This window comes from Pleurodeles waltl, chromosome 2_2 (genome assembly GCF_031143425.1).
Source record: "Pleurodeles waltl isolate 20211129_DDA chromosome 2_2, aPleWal1.hap1.20221129, whole genome shotgun sequence".
Lineage (NCBI taxonomy): Eukaryota > Metazoa > Chordata > Amphibia > Caudata > Salamandridae > Pleurodeles > Pleurodeles waltl.
Window position 1 is genome coordinate 1,103,774,450 of NC_090439.1, and position 20,849 is coordinate 1,103,795,298.

General features: G+C 43.7%; 1 protein-coding gene across 3 annotated transcripts in view; it reads left to right on the forward strand.

Moving 5' to 3' along the window:
- Positions 1–20,849, forward strand: part of NAPRT (nicotinate phosphoribosyltransferase) — a 189,740-nt gene that overhangs the window by 98,729 nt on the left and 70,162 nt on the right. For all 3 annotated transcript variants that reach the window (XM_069220891.1, XM_069220889.1, XM_069220890.1), the window contains 2 exons: positions 3,535–3,650; positions 11,078–11,274. In XM_069220891.1, coding sequence (XP_069076992.1) covers positions 3,535–3,650; positions 11,078–11,274 — 313 coding nt within the window. The remainder of the gene's footprint in view (positions 1–3,534; positions 3,651–11,077; positions 11,275–20,849) is intronic.

A 20,849-nucleotide genomic window follows, 5' to 3' on the forward strand; every position in this document is an offset into this window, starting at 1 on the left:
AAAGTTTTCGAGAAAGTCATCAACCAACAGCTCGCCGAATGCCGGGGACAGAACCACCTATTCGACATCTCACAATCAGGGTTTTGAGCCAACCACAGCACGAAGACTGCACAGATTGCTGCTACAGACGACATCAGAACTCTCCTTGACCAGGGAGACACTGTGGCTCAGATCTTCCTCGACCTCTCTGCATCATTCAAAACTGTCTCTGAGCCATCACCTCATCGACAGACTCCACAACATCAGCATACAGCAAAAAAAACTCAAATGGATTGCCTCTTTCCTGACAGGATGCACTCAAAGCATCCGACTGCCGCCCTTCACCTCCTCACCCAAGGAAATCATCTGCTGCGTACCCCTAGGATCATCCTTCAGCCCCACCCTATTCAACATCTACATGACTCCCCTCGCAGACATCTTCAGATCACACAGACTCAACATAATCTCCTAAGCAGACGACATGCAACTAATCCTTTCGCTTACTGAAGACCCTGCCAAAGCCATCTTCTGCAATGCCATGACTAACGTAGCCGAATGGATGAGAGATAATTGCCTTAAAGTCAACTCTGACAAAACATGAGTTCTGATCTTTGAGAAGAATGCCTCCATACGGGACGACAGCTGGTAGCCAGGAGAACTCAGACCAACACCAAACCAGCAGACCGTGCATGCAACCTAGGCATCATCCTCGCAGCCAGCTGACCATGAAATAACAAGTCCATGCAGAAACCACCTTCTGCTTCCACACTCTTCACGTGCTCTGCAGAATCCTTAGATGAATCCAGATCATCTCCAGGAAGACCCTCACCCACACCCTTTTCACTGCCGCCTCGACTACGGCAGCGCCCTCTTTGCCGGAATCTCCACCCAGTTCCTCAGAAGACTGCAGACCATACAGAACACTGCAGCCAGACTCATCCTGGACCTCCCCAAACTGACCCACGTCATCCCCGTCCCAGAAACCTCCACTGGCTCCCCATCCAGAAGAGATGCCAGTTCAAGATCCTTAGGCATGCATACAAAGCCCTACACAACCAAGGACTGCCCTACATCAACCATCGTCTGAACTTACTCCTACCCTCAAGACGCCTAACTCACATCGCCGCCAAGCCCTGGCACAACCTGCCTCTCCACCTCCGAACAGCACCCTCCCTGACACACTTCCGAAAGAAACTCAAGGCCTGGCTTTTCGATGGAGACCTAGCACCCTCAGTGCCCAGATACCCTTAAGGTGACAGTGCTGCGCTATACAGATGCTGATTGGCTGAAATGTGTGGCTACAAATATTGTCTTTGTAGCACAGTCTTCTTTCACACATCTCTACAGTGATACCGTAAATGAGAGAAAAAGGTTTGACTGCAACACCAAGGATGTCTTTTAACCCAGATGCAGATTTTCATTTGGTGCATCACGAGGTCTGCGCTGGTGGATGGGCCCCTCCAACCTTCTAAGAGTTTTCTCAGTCATTCTCCAGCTGGCTTATAGCTACCTTAGTCATGGGTGCCTCCTTTCTGTGTGAGTGCTCACCGAGGAAACATGACAGTTTGAGGTTTTTGGTCCGCATCTGCCCAGTGCCTACATTTAGATATGCCAAGCTATGGTTGGTCCATCTTGCTCTTAAAGCCTTTCTTCCTTTCATTGGGGGGGGGTGTGGGGGGGAGGGAGTGGCGGAAGTGGCGGAGGGAGTGGGGGGGGGCGGAGGGGGCGGAGGGAGTGGGGGGGGCGGAGGGGGTGGGTGGAGGGGGCGGAGGCGGCAAAGTCCAAATCCCACTGCCCATTATATCACAAGAAAGGTTGGTTTCAGATTGTGAAACCGATGTTTGGGGAGCATTTCGCCTGTGGGAATGAGTGCAGTGATGGGGACTCTTCCCATTAGCGGCTTACCTGAATGACTCCCTCAAAAGTGAGGGCGGATGCTCTCAGCACCTCTTATTACAGGACCCACAAGTGACACGTTTCAAGAAAAGTTTGCTTTATTCCCTCCTGCTCCATTTATTATTTCTCAGTGGGATTTGAGCCTTTTTTTGACTTTCTTGGCGATTTGTCCATTCCAACAGATGCACAGTTGCCCAGTGTGTTTATTACACAATTACTTCAGCTTGCAGGCTCGGCGAAATTCAGACCTCTTCCTTTCATCTGTCTTTCACAGGTTCTACCATGTATAAGTTAGTTCTTTGCACATGCCCATCATTTTTTTTTTTAACCCAAGGTAATATCTGTATTCCATATGGCCCAGACTATCAAACCTCCATCTTTCTTGACAAGCACTACCGCCTCACGCCTCAGGCATGCGGTGACTGGTACTTGCCTGCCCCATCTTTGTTACACGGTTTATTAGGTTAACCAGCCCAATCAGTTCCTCCTCCTAGATGCGTATTCATTTGGGGCCCATTCATAAGGTGAGGAGTCTGTGGGAAGATGCATCAATCTGAAAAGGATTACTTAGCTTCATTATCTATATTTTTGGAGGATACATTATCTTCCTGCAGAGCCTTAACTTCCCTTTCTCCTTCCCAGGAAGATAGTGCCATGGTTACAAACTTTCCAAGGTGTCAAAACATTCTAGGATCAGGACATTTGGCGCCCTGAACTTTTTTTTATTTACCGAGACTGATTAATGCTGTGTGATCTGGAATTGGGATCCTGTGTTGGAGTGGAGGGGTTCATCGTCTGCTGATGATCTGTGGATAAATCTAATGGTCTCCTTAATGTGCTCTATTCTTATATGTGCCGTTGACGCTTTCCTTTTCTTGGTTGTTCGTCTCTGATTTTGCATTTTCAATAAAGTCGGAAAAAAAGTGATGTTATAGTTAGGTTTTGGAATTAGACACAAGCTAATTAAAAACAAAAACTCCAAAACCACTGATATACTGCAGTTACTTATCCGGTGCTGCGAGTCCTGCAGGAGACCTGCAGGTGCAGTGTTTTCAACTGTGGTTTATTGACCGAAACATATCACCTATTTGAAGCTGCATCTGCTTTTGATGTGAAATGAACCATAAGCTCTACAAATAAAGGTGTCTAAACATATGTGGTGTATTTATCGCTAGCTTGGTTCCTCTCCAAGTGCCTCAGCCGGGCGCAGATTGAATATCAGGGACTGATGCCAGTTGGTACCTAATATACTCTAGTGACGTCAGAGCTGGAGACTGGGTCTCGGCTCAAGTTGCATGCTCACACCTGGTGATGTTAGAGCGTGATTGCTGGGATAAACATTGTTCTGGCCTGCCTGAAGCCTGAAAGCAGTACTCCTGAAGTGAAGAATCTCCAGCAGGCTTATGCGCCCACCAGAAATAGTTACTGAAGGGAAGTAACTGTTCTTTAGACCTACTCTTGTTCTGCACTTGCACGTTCCAATCTGAGAAGCATATTGCTGAATATGCTGCTATATTTATATTTTGCTGATTATTCGAACAGTCAGAACTCCAGTTTTACTTTGAAAAGGTATAACAAATAAGAAAAGCATGACTAAGAATGAGGGAATTTTGTGGCAATCAGTTTTGTCCTTCTGATTCTTGCTCCACTTTCTTTTAGGTTTTGATTGCACAAGCAATGTCCTTGCTGGAAAGCTTTATGACATTCCAGTGGCTGGGACCGTGGGCCATTCTTACGTCACTTCCTTTTCCTCCCTAGAAGAGGTGCATCCAAAGGTGAGTTTATTTCTCTGTTTCTAGTGACGTGGTAGCAATGGTAGATATTACATTGTATGATGCATAGAATGGAGAGTATGAACTACATTGTACTTTATGAACCATATTTCCTCATACACTCGCATGTGGTCAAATGGCAGAACTACTGCTTTCTAATAATGGCATCCACCAGTGTAGAGCTCTCCCCCACCGCTGAGATACCCTTACTGTGCTGTAACTTGCCTGCATTGCTTTAGTGCCACCTTGTATTAATCTCTGGTATCCAGCCATTTCCAGTGGATCTCTAGGCATCTTGCTAAGTGGCTGCTAAGTAGAAACGTCGAACCATCTGTGCCCTCCTCACAAACACAAAGAATCTCTTGGGTTAAGTAGCAGAGGTGCATCCCACAGGCTTGTCAGTCCAATAGCTCCAGTAGCAGCCAAACAATAAAGGGGTGGGGGGCACACTGCTTGGCATAACAGCACCCCGGATGCATTATAGTAGATCCAGGTCACATAATTGGGATGACATGCCTATGGGATGCACTTCTGCATTGGACTGAGACTTGCTTCAGAAACATTGAGCAGCATTTCAAGGACCCTTAAGCTGACTGGTTTCTCTGACAGACAAGAATCCTGAACACGTCCAGAGGTACAATGTCATGACTGGGTCAACACATGGCGAACACTCTACTACTTGTTTTTTCAAATATATCGTTATTTAGTAGTATTATTTTTTTACAACCCATGTATTGGAAAACTACTTACCTCTCCGCTATTCTCGCAAACTTTAAATAGGTAAGGAGAAAACAAAACATGGGTTAATATCATAAGTGGCTAGAGCAGCTTTAAAGTATTGATGTGCGTTCAAGGCAACAGCCAGAGTAGCAGAAAAACACTTCTGGATTTACCAGCTGAAACTCTTTAATCAATGATCAGTATGGCAGATAACCTCCACACTGTCTCTTGTATTCTACATGCTGCACGTATGCTGGTTAGCAGGCAGGTACAGACTAGGTGTCATTTGTTTCTGGTTTAGTGTGATGTAGCTGTGGTTTGTTAATTACGTTGGCTGTATAGAAGCAGTTGATGCTTCCCTTCATTCTCCCATCAACATAGCCCAGAAAGGGTGGATGTATAGTCTTGAACTTTGCCATGCAGTATAGCTGTACATTTTCCACAGTGTGGATGGTCCATAATTTAGACCTCCAAAGGCTTTTAGGAGGTAAGTCCTGGAATTCCCAAAATGGTGATATTGATCATTTGATTGCTAGGAATGTATGTCAATAATTTCTGGGGCTGTTGTAGGATAGTGTCGTTGATCTCTTCTGCCCCACAACATTGCCATCAGATCTAATTCTAGGTGTTTCTCTGTAGCCAACATTTGTCCAAAATTCCTGAGTCTTAGGACCTGATCACCACATGAACATTGTACCCTTCTCCCCACATCTCTTACAACATCTGTCAGAGAAAACAAGCATAGCCATTAACCTCACGGGAGTCCAATACTATTTAATGACCACTTTATATGCGTTGTCTTTGAAAGACATCACATAGAAGATTTGGAAGCTGTTTCTCATTTAATGTCCCATTCCTCCAAGGAGATTTCCATGCCTATCTCTCCCCCCTTTTGCCATGTACCCTTCCCTGGACAGTGATGAGGAGTTACTTAATTTAGGATGGAGGTTGGTGCTAAATGTATGTACTCACTTTTGATCTCTCTGGGTATTAACTCTACTCCTCCATCTCTCTGCGATTTTCAGACTGGGCCCATTTCAGCAGCTATATCAATCTAAAATTGTTCAACGGAGCCAAGTTGAATGCCTGAACACAAGCCTCATCCTCGGGATTATGCCATTATCAAAGAGAGCTGTCAGTCTAGGCGGCAAATCTCCATTTTGTGACCTGAATAAAGGATCTGTCGGGCCGGGAGAAAAATCTCGGTTGAAAACCATAGTTGCAAAGAGGAAGGGAACGAGGTAGTCGAACCCTTGCTTGACATTTTTTTCCAGTGACCTAGCAGGATGGAGATGTGGTAAAGGGTTCTGTCATTTAGTGGACGGTGGTGTGGTACTAACCCTAAGAGATAGTGCAGTAGCGTGGGTATATTTTCTTGTTCAATTAGGATCCATGGTTTCATGTAGGGAGCTTTTGTCTATTCTAAAGCTGGTTTTATTTGTGTCTCTCTTCAATATTGTTTGATGTTTGGGACCCCCAAAAGCCCTTTTGATCTTGGCTTCATTAATGTTGAAATGGCTGTTCCAGGGGATTTGTATGCCCATAAAAACAGCAGTTACTTTGGATAATGCTTATGACTGTCGTTGGAGTTGTTAGGGGGAGGGCCTCATCCAGGACTTTTCATAATGCCCCCTTCTGTAAAGATCCTTGAGCAATGCAACGAGGACTTGAGGGATTATGCATTGAGAGTTGTTTCACAGATGCTGTAAGAAAATCCCAAGTTATTTTATTGGTTTCTTAGAATATTTGAAACCTGTCTCTACAAGAGTTTAATCATCCTGTCTGGGCAAGTCTGCCACAACTATCCCTATGGATTTATTATAGTTAATCTTCAAACCGGAAATGGATGATAACAGTTCAATTTGTTAATCAAGGGAATTGTTGCAAATGAGTTATGAAGCAGAGCACTTCACCTGCAAAAAGGGATGTTTTGTGATTGTCAGGTGAGGCTTGTCTGCCAAACACAAAATTATTATTCTTGATTTTTTTTTGGGGGGGGGGGTATTAGTGGGTCTAATGGCAATGCAAATATGAATGGGGGCAATGTGCAACCCTTCTTAGTAACCCCTGACAGTATTATAACAGTGGAGAACCTGCCTTTGATTTTGAGTTTTGCCTTGGGATACCAGCAAGAGGCCAAGATCCATTCTCTAATGTTGTGCCCTCATCCTATCATTTTTGGCATCAAGAGTGAATAGAGTGGTTTTCGTGTGTGATTGTTCTGCTAAGTGTTTTACATTTACTGTCCATTTTATATTGTCCCAAGTGTGCCTGTGTTTCACAAAGCCAGTTGATAGCAGGAGATTAATTATTGTGATATGGTATTTAGCCTTGCAACCAAGATAATCCCTGCCCCCTGATATACCTCTGGAAAAAAAAATGTTGTCCAGAGATTTTCATTTTTGGTTTGTGTTTTTGGATCATTAGGGAAGCAATTTAGCTTGGGTAGACATTGCTGATCCGGGCCAAATTTTTCTGGACTACATTTAAAAAAATGGCGGATGTGTTGCAGTGATGATGTAACCATGGGAACTATATAATTCATTTTGGTGTCAAAACATAGGTTTTGAATGTCAAGTAGTCTTATAGAGACAGAAAATAACTCCTCAGAGCACCCCTTCTGCCATTTCCCAAAATGACAACTATAATAGAGGAAGAAGAGACATATATAGAAATGAAACAAATAATAATGGTTTTTAATCCTTTTATGTATACACCAAACAATGTTTATGATCTGAATATGAAAAAAAAAAAAAGTTTATTACTCCTGTTTTAAACACATTTTCATAGTTCACTTTGTTTCAGCACTCACTTGTGGTACATTTGCGGAATGTTGAACATTTGAGAAGAGCATATCGATAGGGACATCTTTTTGTAGGACAGGTTTTGCAAGTACATCTACGGGTAAGTTCTGTGGGTAGCGGCTTTAGAAATTTCATAGGTTTTAGCACCCCATCAGTATCTTCACCTCCAAATTCACATAGATCTTTCTTTACGTATGCAGGATCCAAAACATTTACACATCTTCTCATCAAGTAGAACACTCTTTCCTTTTCCACGCACAGAATGACTTAGATGGAAGATGACTTTGCGGGTTTGATCTCTTGAACTCACTGTACCGAAGATCGTCAAATGTGTGACAGAACTCGTTTTCCACACAAGTGCATGGTATTTTTCTACATCGTTAAAGTCACATTCTTCTTCTGTCTCAGCAAATCCTTTTAGAAACTTCATACGTTGAGCAGTTAAAGCTCCAAGCTTTGTTCCAGTTTTGCTCATAGTGCCATCACCTTTAAGAATATGGGCCTTGATAAGAACACTGGGCATCTCTGGGTCAGGTTTCTTGTACCGAATATGAAGCAGGATTAAGTATCTTTTCTTGCCTGTTCCACTACGTATCCATAACTCTGACAGTCCTTGACTTATGAACATTGCAACAAATCTAAGTAGCACAATAATATGTGCCATTTGACAGTACAATGACTCGATTGGAACCATTTCGAACAGCCTACTCAACATATGGCACAACACGAAGATCAGCTTCCTCCAATTTGATAAGTTCTTGAACAATATGGCCCGTACCTTTTGAATATATTTCTGCAGGCACCAACTCCTCATTCACAATCATTCCACTTGCAGTAATTGGAAATTCAGTGTTCACTGAAGCATCAGCAAGGTTTTGGCGAGTTAACATCTCCAAATTCATCTTGTTTGATGTTGATGACCAGAATTTATCAAGTTGCACAGGTATAGGTGTCTAATTTTTGATGCCGGCAAAGTCAATTGTTCCACATGCAGACATTTGTTTGATTCTATCACATTCTTTGACAGATAGTTCAAGATAACTGTCAAAGACTTTATGCAGTTCTTGGAAGGTGCACAGTGACTTGGAGATCTGTAGAACAGTCTCAATGACTGCTCTGAAGTTTTGCATGAATGAAATGTTGACCATTCGGAATTGTGATTTATAGTCCACAGCAATTTTCATAGAGGACTCATTTTTTTATGTTAATTGTTTAGGTGAAAGGTTTTTCTAAAGCTTTTTTATAAGTTTTGGCTTCACTGGTTTGGTTGCAGCATCTCCATCAAATAATGCGTTTGTTGGAAAAAGATTGTGCGACAGAATGTCCTAGATAAATTCCCCCTTTTCTTTTACTTTATCCATTCCTCCATCTTTTAGCAAAAGGTCTATTTTTGTAACCTGTTTTGTAGTGGCTGGTTGGATGAAACTCTTACTATGGCAATTATAGCATGGAAGTTTAGCTTTAGTTATGTCAAACCGCTTTTTCTCTTTCAGTATGTTTCAGGACATCTAATAAATGTCTTTATATAGTTATCCACATATTGTTTGGTCACAAAGTTGTGCAGTTGCTTAGGCTCAGTAGTTTCAAAGGGGTTCCCTTGCCGCTACATGAAATGAAGAAGGCTGTCAACATATTTATTAAAAAGTTCCCCTCTGTTTCCCACAAGTTTGTGGTGAGGAACAGTTTCACACTGGTCCATTAATTTTGAATTTGTCATCTTTCTGAAAACATTGCAAGTAGAAAGGAATTCATGGCAAAGTAGCTGCCATTAAGCAACATATTCACTTTCACGTGTCTGATCTACAATTCCCTTGGAGCTTTTCTGTGACAGTTTCATATCAGGAGCCACAGCGTTGAACCTTCTCTCTGTCTTTCACCAGAAAATGTCTTCAGATGAATTTTCTGTAGAGATGTTTTTTCAACCTCTAGCTTCTTCACTCTTTCCAAATACCAGGACCCATATCTCAGCTAGTTTATGCAATTAAATTCACGAAATGCAGTAATCGGTGTCTCCACAGTCTTCACGTGTAGCTACCAATCACTTTCCCTATCAGCATGTAACAAGTTTTTCACTAGAGCTATCATGTGTAAAACATTTCCTCAGTACTTGCAAACTTTCTGATTTTTCGTCATATTCTTTGACAAACTCTACAAACTTGATTTTCAGGTTTTCTCATTTTGAACTGAGTGTATTGAACATTGCCTGGCTTTGCATTATGTCTTTTGAATGAAGTGCTCCCTGTGTCTTGTTCACTTCTGAAATAAGATATGGAAAATCTATTTTATCATTCTTGTTCCAGAAAGCATCCCAACGCAATGTTTCTATAGCCTTAGAAATGATGAGCATACCTTGCAATGAACAAACATAATGAGTGCCACTCAATACTGACTGGTCAGTTTTGCTGCCAAAGATTTCACCCTCAATAAGTGTATGGTCTATGCCACATCCAATGAGAACTTCCTGAACAACAGCAGTGCAACTTTTGTCATGTGGAAAATGCCCATCATTGGATAAAAATCATCAAATTCTATTGGATTGCTCATAAAATTGTTAGCTAGAATACGGAGAACACCTTCATCGTAATACCCATCCCCTACCTTCGATCCTCAGGATCCAGGTTCCAACGGGATCAGGCGAGCTAACTTTTGCTGAGCTTTTTTTTTTTTTTTCTTTCATATTGTCTATGTTTGCGTTTGTGGAAAACGCTCTGACAGTGACATGGTACGAGGTGTGCACCATATCTCACGCCAGCTACATTAATATACGATTGGTAAATGGAGTGGGCTTAGTGACTTCCGATTCAAATATTCATCTTGTAACAGGCTGTTAATTTTAACATCAAATGAATCAAATGGGCTTGCTTTTTGTTGTCAGAATGTGAAATGCTTCCTCAAGAGTTTGCTGACTATGGCACTGAGTAGATTCATTTCTTCTATGTGCGTTGTCCACTTTCTCTGATTGTTGACTTCTTGTATGTGCATCGGGACACATGTGGGCTGTTTATTTATTGCTTAGGGGAAGAGTTTTAAATCAACTATGGCCCCTTCAAAGAAAAAAGAAAAATAACCAAATTACAGCTTCCTTGCCTGTGTTTAAGGAACTGGGAAAGAAGTAACAAGATTTAGTAGGTGTACGTGCCTGGGAAAACAATGCATTATTGTCTACTTTCAATTGGGTGTGATGTTTCATTAACCCACAGTACTGTGGCATCCGTGAATAATGTAAAGACGGGATCTCTGCTCCTTTTCAGAACCTAACAGGGGTTCACCAAGAGGTCATCATGGGACTGCGCCTTGTCCGTATATATTTACCACACAGTGATAATTGTTATGTCTGTGCTTTTTTTGTGCTAATTGCATATTGAACGTCAAACACGATAAGTACACAACTCCTCGTTCTGTGTGTGTGTGTGTGTATATATATATGTGTGTGTGTGTGTGTACATGTATATATGTATGTGAATATTTCTGTTTTCAAGACTAATTACCTGGGTTTATTTTCCTATTTTAGTGGGGACCGAAGGTTATCTTGTTCTCTTCATTCTAAGGCCCTTGTGAGGACACAGTCCATATGGAGCTTACACTGGAAAATGTGCTGCATGGCTTCACACTTACGGAGCCAAGAACTAGACCTATTAGCTATGCCAATGCTTGTTTTTGTTTGAAATGACTGACTCATATTCCTACTTGCACTTGGTTTCCAAGTCCTTGATTTTGAGGTTATTATAAAATTAATTATGAGAATACATTTAAGTTGTGATTTCGCCGGGTATTGATATTAATTGGCTTTTTGTCTGGGTGTCCGAATTACAGGTATTTATCTCATACTTGCAGAAGCACACACAGAGCAAGGGAAGAGATTGCATCTGGAATTCATAGGCACCTTCCCCGCTTTCTGTCTTCTAGGTGCTGGAGCCTGCCGGTGGTAAGGATCCTGCCGTGGACTTCCTGGTCCTGGTTGAGGCCTGGTTGCAACAAGTCTGCCAGCTGCTGGGAGTGTCCCCGGAGCACGTGAACCGCGGGGAGCTGGCTGCCTTCGTGTCCTACGGGATCGCGTTCCCCCTCAACTTCCTGGTGCTGGTGGACACCTACTGCGTGAAGAGGTGAGGCGGGACCGCGACCGCGCCTACTTGTGTGGGATTGGCAAGGGATTGGCAAGTGACTGGCTGCAAGGTTGAGGTTTCTTTTAGTTTTCGATGGCGCAGACTGGATTTGTAACACTAACCAAAATTAAGATTTCAAAATGGTCACTTAAAATCTCATTCGTCGGATTTAAGTATCTTTTTAACAGGTGATTGGGGGCTGCCTCAGTAACTCGCCTTGTTCCTCGTTGTGTGGTTGTGCATTCTTGGAAATGCAGTTTAACATTGTAAGACTGAGCTCCAAACTTCCAGTTTGCAAAGCTTTGTCGCTGAAAGAGCAGGACTGTCTGAAGGAGTCCTACCTGAACTGGGACTTCTCGGCAGCCAGGAGTTGCCGATACCGACTTTCGCAAGGCCAGTAGCCACTTTTACCAGTTTCCATTACCTTCAATACCAGGGCTTGTTGGTTTCCACTTTCCTAGCCAGACTTATTGCTCGCTTCCTCGACTCTGAGACAGTGATTGTTTTTGAGTTTTGAAAATAGCTAAACCCTTACGACAACACAGGATAGCCTCCGAGAGCCAAGCTGCGTCCAGGATGGAGTCTCCTAGGCTGTTTGTGTATTTATAAGTAATTTTCAATCACAAGAACATTTTCCATAAGGTCCTGTCTCTTTTTATTGAATACTTAGCATTAATACCCATGTACTTGAAATCCTCCAATTTTTATTCTACACTCTCTCCACTTTGACTTCAGTATCTATGTAGATCCCCCTTATTTCAACAGAAACTCTCGTCTAATCACCCCTTGAGGATGGACCCGAGTCAGGTCCGAAATACATAGGAAATAAGGCTTAATTCTTTTTAAGATATGTTAATTTTCTGCTAGACAAGCTGAAATTATTATCACGTTTTTTTCTATTTGTTGATAAGAGGCAAGTAAAGTTCATATTTTATCGGGTGTCTTAGACGGTCTGAAAGACTTTAAACTTTTTACTCACTGTAGACATTTGTAGTTCATTTCATGTTACATTTCGTACCTTTTTCAACTCCTCTTCATGTAGATTTCAGGATCGGAGCAGGTTGCCATCTTCTGTAGGATACAACTTTTCATTTGCGAGGCTTAATTTTCTGTTTGTTCTTAATGTTGGTTTTACTGTTAGTGAATGGACATTCCTTCACAGTACGCTCTATGTGCTCATGGAAAACATACTAATAGTTGAGTGTATGTCACTTCTTCCCCGAATCTCATAATGGAATTAATGATCATGTTTATGACTGATAATAGCATTAACAATATGATAGGCGCTACACTTCCTTGTTTTCCATCACAGTAAGTATGGAGGCATTTCATCCTCCAACGTGGCTACTTCGTATTGACATGCATGCCTTTTCTTTGAGTGCCTGCACATACTAAACAAACCACCATAGTCCGTCATCAGTTTCACCTTCTGTTCAACGCGTCCTTACTCCAGCATGCGCAACATTGTGCCTAAGGGATGGCCTATTCATAAGAGGATGAAAAAATACATATCGCCCGAAAGGTGTTTTTATCGCATGCATTTTCCTTAGAAACTGTTGTAAAGAAATCATTTGAAAAATCCACTGCTTCAAGATCTGCAGCAGAGCTGGTAAGCCATATTTCTCTGCAGCTGCAAACTCGCATGTGCCCGTCATACCATGGTGCATGAGAAATTATACTCAAGGGCTAAAATATGTCATCTTAAATACTGATCCAGGAGAAGTTAGTCCAACTTTAAATAATCTAATCTGTGCAGCAGATTAACAAAAAGCCATCTGAATTCCACTCCTTGAGATTCTGATATAATTGTTGCCAGAAGAGGCAGTACCATCAGAACTGCATCCATCGCCCCTCGGGGTGTTGTGTGTTTGTCTTACAGGGTGATGCTCACTTATGCGAATAGGCTGCTTTTGTATTCTCGTCTTTCTTCTAGGGTTTCCTGCTGGTGCTACTGTATAACCTTGGCATTGCTGCTTAGCAGCGCCCCATGGTGGTGCTGGTGTGGAATTGCATCCCAGGATGGTGTTCATGGTATTTATACTGCTGTGGTGTGTTTAAGTCTTTTTTTTGTTTCACAATTCTTTATTGGAAGATTAAAAAAAAAAAATGTATAGGGGAATGAGGGACGGGGAACATAATTACCATGTGTGAAACAGTAAATCTGTACATAAAAAAACACAATGCAAGATGAAACATAGCGCTAGGTGTATAGCTTGTGGTGTTCCCACTAGGCAAGGGTCCTTGAAGGACAGGAAAGGGCAGTATCGAGGAGGGCACGTGGGTCACATCTAGACACCTAATAGACAGCAGGATAAGGGGGACCAGAAAAAATGTAATATGACAAAACAAAAAGAAACTAATAGAGGAAAAACAAACAGGTAAACCATACTCACATCCACATATCTGGGGTGGTGGGAGGCGGAGAGAAGGGGAAAGTGAGGAAAAAGACTGGGGTGAGAGAGGATAGTGGGGGGAGTGGGCACACACCCTCAAGGATCATGATCAAATGGGATCTCAAGGGCAGTGTCGTCATCTGGTCACCCTTTTAGTAACAGGCATTCTCAATTAGGGTTAGTGCGCATCATCCCGGAGGAAACGCGCCCAGGTGAGGAGGAAGGGCTCTATTGTATCCTGTAGGTTATATATGGCCTGCTCATAGGAGGCTGTCTGGTACATCATCAACAGACATGTTGGGGGAGGGGGGCAACCAATGGCAGAAAACGCAAATCTTAGCTGTGGCGAGAGCCTATGCAGTAGACGGCCTTGAAGGCGGGAAAGGTCTGGGGAGGTAACTTAGAAGGATCCGGGGATGAGGCAGGGGTGGTATGATTGGTAGGGTCTCGCTCAGCATAGTACCGACTGCCTCCCAAAAAGTTTGTCCCGAAGGGCAATCTCAGAGGACGTTGATCAGAACGCATTGGTCGTGGTACTATCACCAGCAATTTGCTGAGATAACGGGCCTGCTGCCCGTAGTCTTATGGCAGTCCAGTCGTGCAATGACACTGACAGAACTTCAGATGTGTCTCCCAAGCCCCATGATCCAATGCCTCCAGAAGGTCTGCCCCTTCCTCTGGTTCATATTCTGTTTGAAGTCTGGTTTACCATGTGTTCTGGAGGCTACGTAGAAGGGGCAGGGAGAAAAGATGATGGCTCAAGATGCTATAGAAGCCAGACATCACCCCACGGAAGCGACCCACGTTCTAAGGTAGGAGAGGGCTGGAGGTTGCGCACCCAGATGACTATTGAGGCAGTGTTGGAACTGCATGTATCACCAGGACAGATGGGAGGCCGAATTCTTTGGTGAGCAGTGCGAAGGATTTACGGACACCTTGCTCGAGCACTTGATGAAGGCTGTAGATGCCGCAGAACGCCATGCCTCCCAGTTTAACATCTCGCCACTTATACGGATGCCAGAGTTGCCCCATAGCGATGCATGGCCATGAAGAAGTGGATGTTTGAAGTGTGTTTCGGGCTTACCAGATGTGGTTCCCAGAACACAAACCAATAGTACAGATACGTCCATCATAACCAGAGACCATAATGAGGGTCAAGACTTGAAGCATTACAAGCGTAGCCTTAGATGAGGCCTCCACATCTGGGCACAGTACTGAAGGTGTGATCTCTAGAACTGGCCTGGGACTTCAGAGGAGGCCGTCAGTACCGGACACGATACTCTAGATGGAATTTTTAGAACAGGACTCGGTGCTAAAGATTGGGCCTCTAAATCTGCCCTATACCTGCCCTCTAGATCTCGGCGCAGTACTTAAGGAGATGCTGATCAGTAATCCCTCCTTTCTCCTTACCTGTCCCGAAGGGGCAGGAATCGTCCTAGATCAGAGACTGAGAGGTGAAGCTTGTGCCATCCCCACCCCTCCTTCCACACCACAGAGTGCGCTCTGGCGCGCATGCGCGTGCGAGCGATGCCCTTCGTTCTGGTGAGAATGCGTTTGTCTCTCCTTCGTCCAAGGTTATATTTTCTAAAGTGCCTACATACTACAAGCCCTAATTCTTCATTAAGGCGTCTCATTGGGATTGTACTGCTCCAATATTTTCGGAGAACCGCACACATTTACTCCCATGCAGCCGCTCTAACCCGCAGTGGTTTCATTTTATGTTTTTATTATAATTTGATGTGTGCTTCTGAACAGCACCATCGATGTATTGCGCTTCATGTTACATTGCATTCAACGTATCTGCGCGTTTAAAAAAATCGAGCAAGAAATGTCGAACCAGACCGGATTCTCAGGTTTTAACTAGTACTTTTGTTTCCTTGTATCCCTTCCGTATCTTAAAATTAATAATAACACCATTGGATCCGCCTCCTCAGTGTGGTCATATAGCCAGGCGGGATTAAGCTCATTATTCGGCAGAATGATGCGCATTTGCATTGCCCTCGTCCGGGCCTTTTATTCTAGGCTTTATTCCATTATATAGAACTGGGCCCGGGTAAGCGCGCGACTTCGTGCCCGTGACTGTCCCGAGGTGCAGTGGCACCGGGACCCAGGCCTTAGGGGCCCACTCAGCCTGAATTCTGGTAGTATTTCATCACCCCGAGAGGTGCGCGGGTTCACATCCTCGCTAGGCCTCTGAAGTAGACGGGGGGCGCTGGGAGCCCGCGAGGCCCCACAGGGAGACCCGTGAACCCCGATGGTACATGGACGCTAGGGAGTACAGAAACCGGCCGTCCGGAGGCTCGTCAGAATGCACGTTTTACACTGCCATAATAACTCCGAGACGCTGCCTCTGTCTACACACCTCCCAGCATTCATTCATTTATCCATCCAGCCATCGGCGCCTCGCACACATTGCTTACTGCCCACTCATCTGCTCTCACAAGTGCCTGTTCAGGCTTAAAAGTCCCTCGCAGTCGCTCAGCATGCGAGGGTTGGCTGCAGGGGCGCCCCGAACCCCCGCGTTAGCAGCTGCAGCGTGGGTGGGGTTCCCGAAGGGCCTCTTCTGCCTGCAGCTGGAGTACAGCGCCAATAGGAGAGCAGCAGGAGCGGGGAAAGACTACTCTGGGTGAACAGAACAGCGAAAGAGGGAACACTGGAAGGATGAGTGAAGGGAAGGGAGTGTGGATGAATGAGAAGGTGGAGGGATAAGTGGTCACGAATGAGTTGGTGAAAGGATGAGTAAATGGTAGGTGGATGCACTGGTGAGAAAATGGTAAAGGGATGATGGGTGAGTGAATGGATAGGTGGACAGATAGCTGAAAGGATGGCAGAGCAAAGTGATGGATGGATGGATGAGTGAATGGCTAGCTGGATTGAAAAGCAAAAGGATGGCAAAGTAAAGGGATAGATGGATAGGTGGATGGAGAGGTGATAAGATGGCAGAGTAAAGTGAAGTGTGGATGGATGGATGAATGAGTGAAATGATGGGTGGATTGTGGGATGGATGGCAGGGGATGAATGGATAGTTGGATAGCAGAATTGATTGATGGATGAACGCCAGAGTGCCTAGATGGATGGATCGCTGAGAGGATGGATGGCCAATTGGATGGACGGATAGATGGGGAAAAGATTGAGTAATGGGTGAAAGAATGGATGGGAGAACTTAAAGGTGAAATGGTGCATATCAGTAGGTGAATGGAAGGGTGAAAGAATGAATAGATGGATAGATACATAAATGGAAGAGACAATGAAGCTGCTGTAGGGGGGGTCCGGCACACTTGCATGGTGGCAACAGCGCGTTAGTTCAAAGTGGGGGCTATTTTAATTTTAATGGCTACCCCCTTGTTTGATTGCACACAGTACAAACACAAGTGACGAAAGTAATTTGTCCCGCCGCTACTGCTCTACAAGGAGTTTCTCTTAAGATAACTAAATGCAGAGACGCTGGTCTAGGGTGCACAAGTCCGACGTCACTGTTCTCGCCTTCCTCTGCCTGTTCTTGAGGTGACAGACAGTTCCCCAGCTGGCCACAAGAGGGCAGTGCTCTGCACTCAAAATGCGAATTGTTGGAAAGTTCCTGGATTAGAAATGTGCAGCAGAATCCTGAATGCCCCTGTGAGAGTTTGTATCCTGCACTAGCTGACAGAAGGAATCGTTATTTTCCTAGTGTTTGAGTTGCATTTCAGTAGGTAAGGATTGGTATGATCCAGATGAAAGCCGTCCCCCGGTTAATCAGGGGAAGACATGAATACAGTCTGGGCAATAGTCTCGCCACATTAGTTACACTTTCAGATTTGAGTAAAGAAACCATCAAGTGAAAGGTGACCAGTAAACGTTGCCAAGCGCCGGACGCATCGTTGATCCGCAGGTATTCCCTTTGGGTAACGTTTTGATCCGTTTGAGCTGCATCTTTTTTTGTTCAAATCTGCAAACCATGCAGGAGGGTAGAAGTTAGAAGCTTATGTTTTTTCCCACTCTCTGATTATCCTAATTTTGCTAAAAAGTGTTTGTTTGGGTAGAAATATATTATGAGTAAAGATACACCTAACCACTGTATTACTTTCTGAACCCTGAGTTTATGCTTCCCCAGACCAAGCACTCTTAAAAACATGCGTACCAATATGGATGACATGTGAATCCTACACCTTAACATTTTATATATTCTGACTTACACACGTATGATTCATTGGCTCTGTATGTGTGAGATGTAAAGTGCTCCGACACCCTAGGCGGGTAAGAGAGGCACTATAAAACAAATGAAATACATGTGAGAGGGACTATGGAGAGATGAGAGGCACGGTTAGCGCTTGATGGTGAGGGAAAAATTGAAGAGCCCCAATAAAGATTGCAGTATCCTGGTGGTCTGTAAGGTCATCATTTACTATGTTTTAAAAACAAATGCAAGTAACTATTTAATAATGAAAAATGTGTTGTTGAATATACAGTTTTCCCCTAGATTTTCTTGAAGGGGCAGAACCACCCCGAGCTCCATTGTAGTGGTCATGCTCACTCGCTATGTACCCTATTGGGGCTGGTCTGACAAAATTTGCCAGGGTGGCTTTGGGTTCCCAGTTCGGCCCTGCCATGATCCCCACACTCTGGTCACTGCCTGAAATTTTTATTCCTGCTTCTTCTGCCATGTGTCATTTTTTGGGGCTAAAAACAAGTTAATTTTACTTATACTTTTAACATGGTTTTTTCTTTCCTGTTCTTTTTATTTGCAACTGTTCATTCAGTATTCACTCCATACCAGTGTGATTCTTGTTGGTCTGTCCAATTGAAGCCTGTTTGCTGTTAGACATCCAATTACACAAAATAGGGAGCTAGGGGATATTCTCACCCCCCTAAGTTACACACTCAACTTAATCCACCTAAGGAGGGGCAGGTATTGTGATTCACACTTACAAGGTCTGGTCTACCATTAACCCCCTAGCTACCTACATGCACTCTTTCTGTGGCCGGATAGGCCTCACCCAGATAGTTGTGTCATGCTTCTTCATCGGCCTCTTGGTCCTGCCGGGCTGAGATAGTACTAAACCGACGGCCTTGACCTTAGCGCAGGAAAAGAGCACCTTTTCCTGGGGAAGGGAGTTCATAATAAATTGTCTCCTGGTAGTGTAGGGATCCAGTCTCAATTAAAACTGCTTCTGTGCATATCCAGGATGTCTCCTTTAGTATATATTACACAGGTGAGTGTTAAAACCTAGCTGCCTCCAAAGAATGGAGCAACGTCTGGTGGGTGTTGTGGGTCTCACAGCTCACTGTGCAATTGAAACTCAAACTGTAAACTATTAATCAAATGTGAACTCAGCCAGAATCATTAATTCTAACTCGACTAATGTTGAACAATCAGTTGTGAGTGAATATCTAGAGGTAAAATTACACCCAGATTTAGATAAAATTTCCATCAGCTTGGAGCCTCTACTTGACAAAGTTACCAGTTACTTATAAAATGGAAGAGTCTCCATCACTCGCTTCTCGATCAGCTTAATCTTGTCAAAATATATATTTTGGCCACTTTTCTTTTACCTCTACTTTATTCCAAACTTTTTCTTTACAAGGCTTCAAGCAATCCTCGCATGTTTCCTCTGAAAATCAAAGCAGCTCTGGCAAGTGTATCTGCTACTTAGCTTGAAAACGGAGGCTTTGCTACAATATTTCTTGACAAGGACAACTGCATGGGTTGCATTTGACCTGTCGACTGACTGTCAAACCGCTGGTCATTTTAAGGCATTTGTGTTTTAGTTGTATGGCGTTTTAGTTGTATGGCGTTTGTTTTGGTTGTGTGGCGTGTGTGTTTTGGTTGTGTGGCGTTTGTGTTTTAGTTGTGTGGCGTTTGGCTGTCTTCTACTTGTCCAGTGTTGGCCTTATAAACCCATATCATCAAGCGGGGGGGTTTTAACCCCTTCGCTGCCAGGCCTTTTCCCCCTCCTGTGCCAGGCCTTTTTTTGCCTATTTGGAATAGTTCTCGCTTAGGCCCTCATAACTTTTTGTCCACATAAGCTAACCAAGCCAAATTTGCGTCCTTTTTTTCCAACATCCTAGGGATTCTAGAGGTACCCAGACTTTGTGGGTTCCCCTGAAGGAGGCCAAGAAATTGGCCAAAATACAGGGAAAATTTCATTTTTTTTAAAAAAAATTGGAAAAAGTGGCTGCAGAAGAAGGCTTGTGGTTTTCCCCCTGAAAATGGCATCAACAAAGGGTTTGCGGTGCTAAACTCAGCAGCTTCCCAGCTTTCAGGAACAGGCAGACTTGAATCAGAAAACCCAATTTTTCAACACAATTTTGGCATTTTACTGGGACATACCCCATTTTTGCAATTTTTTGTGCTTTCAGCCTCCTTCCAGTCAGTGACAGAAATGGGCATGAAACCAATGCTGGATCCCAGAAACCTAAACATTTCTGAAAAGTAGACAAAATTCTGAATTCAGCAAGGGGTCATTTGTGTAGATCCTACAAGGGTTTCCTACAGAAAATAACAAGTGAAAAAGAATAATATTGAAATTGAGGTGAAAAAACATAAATGTTTCTCTACGTTTTACTCTGTAACTTTTCCCTGCAATGTCAGATTATCGAAAGCAATATACCGTTACGTCTGCTGGACTCCTCTGGTTGCGGGGCTATATAGGGCTTGTAGGTTCATCAAGAACCCAAGGAACCCAGAGCCAATAAATGAGCTGCACCCTGCAGTGCGTTTTCATTCTATTCCGGGTATACAGCAATTCATTTGCTGAAATATAAAGAGTAAAAAATTGCTATCAAGAAAACCTTTGTATTTCCAAAAAGGGCACAAGATAAGGTGTTGAGGAGCAGTGGTTATTTGCACATCTCTGAATTCCGGGGTGACCATACTAGCATGTGAATTACAGGGCATTTCTCAAATAGATGTCTTTTTTACACACTCTCCTATATTTGGAAGGAAAAAATGTAGAGAAAGACAAGGGGCAATAACACTTGTTTTGCTAATCTATGTTCCCCCCAAGTCTCCCGATAAAAATGATACCTCACTTGTGTGGGTAGGCCTAGCACCCGCGACAGGAAACGCCCCAAAGCGCAACGTGGACACATCCAAATTTTTGGAAGAAAACAGAGGTGTTTTTTGCGAAGTGCCTACCTGTAGATTTTGGCCTCTAGCTCAGCCGGCACCTAGGGAAACCTACCAAACCTGTGCATTTCTGAAAA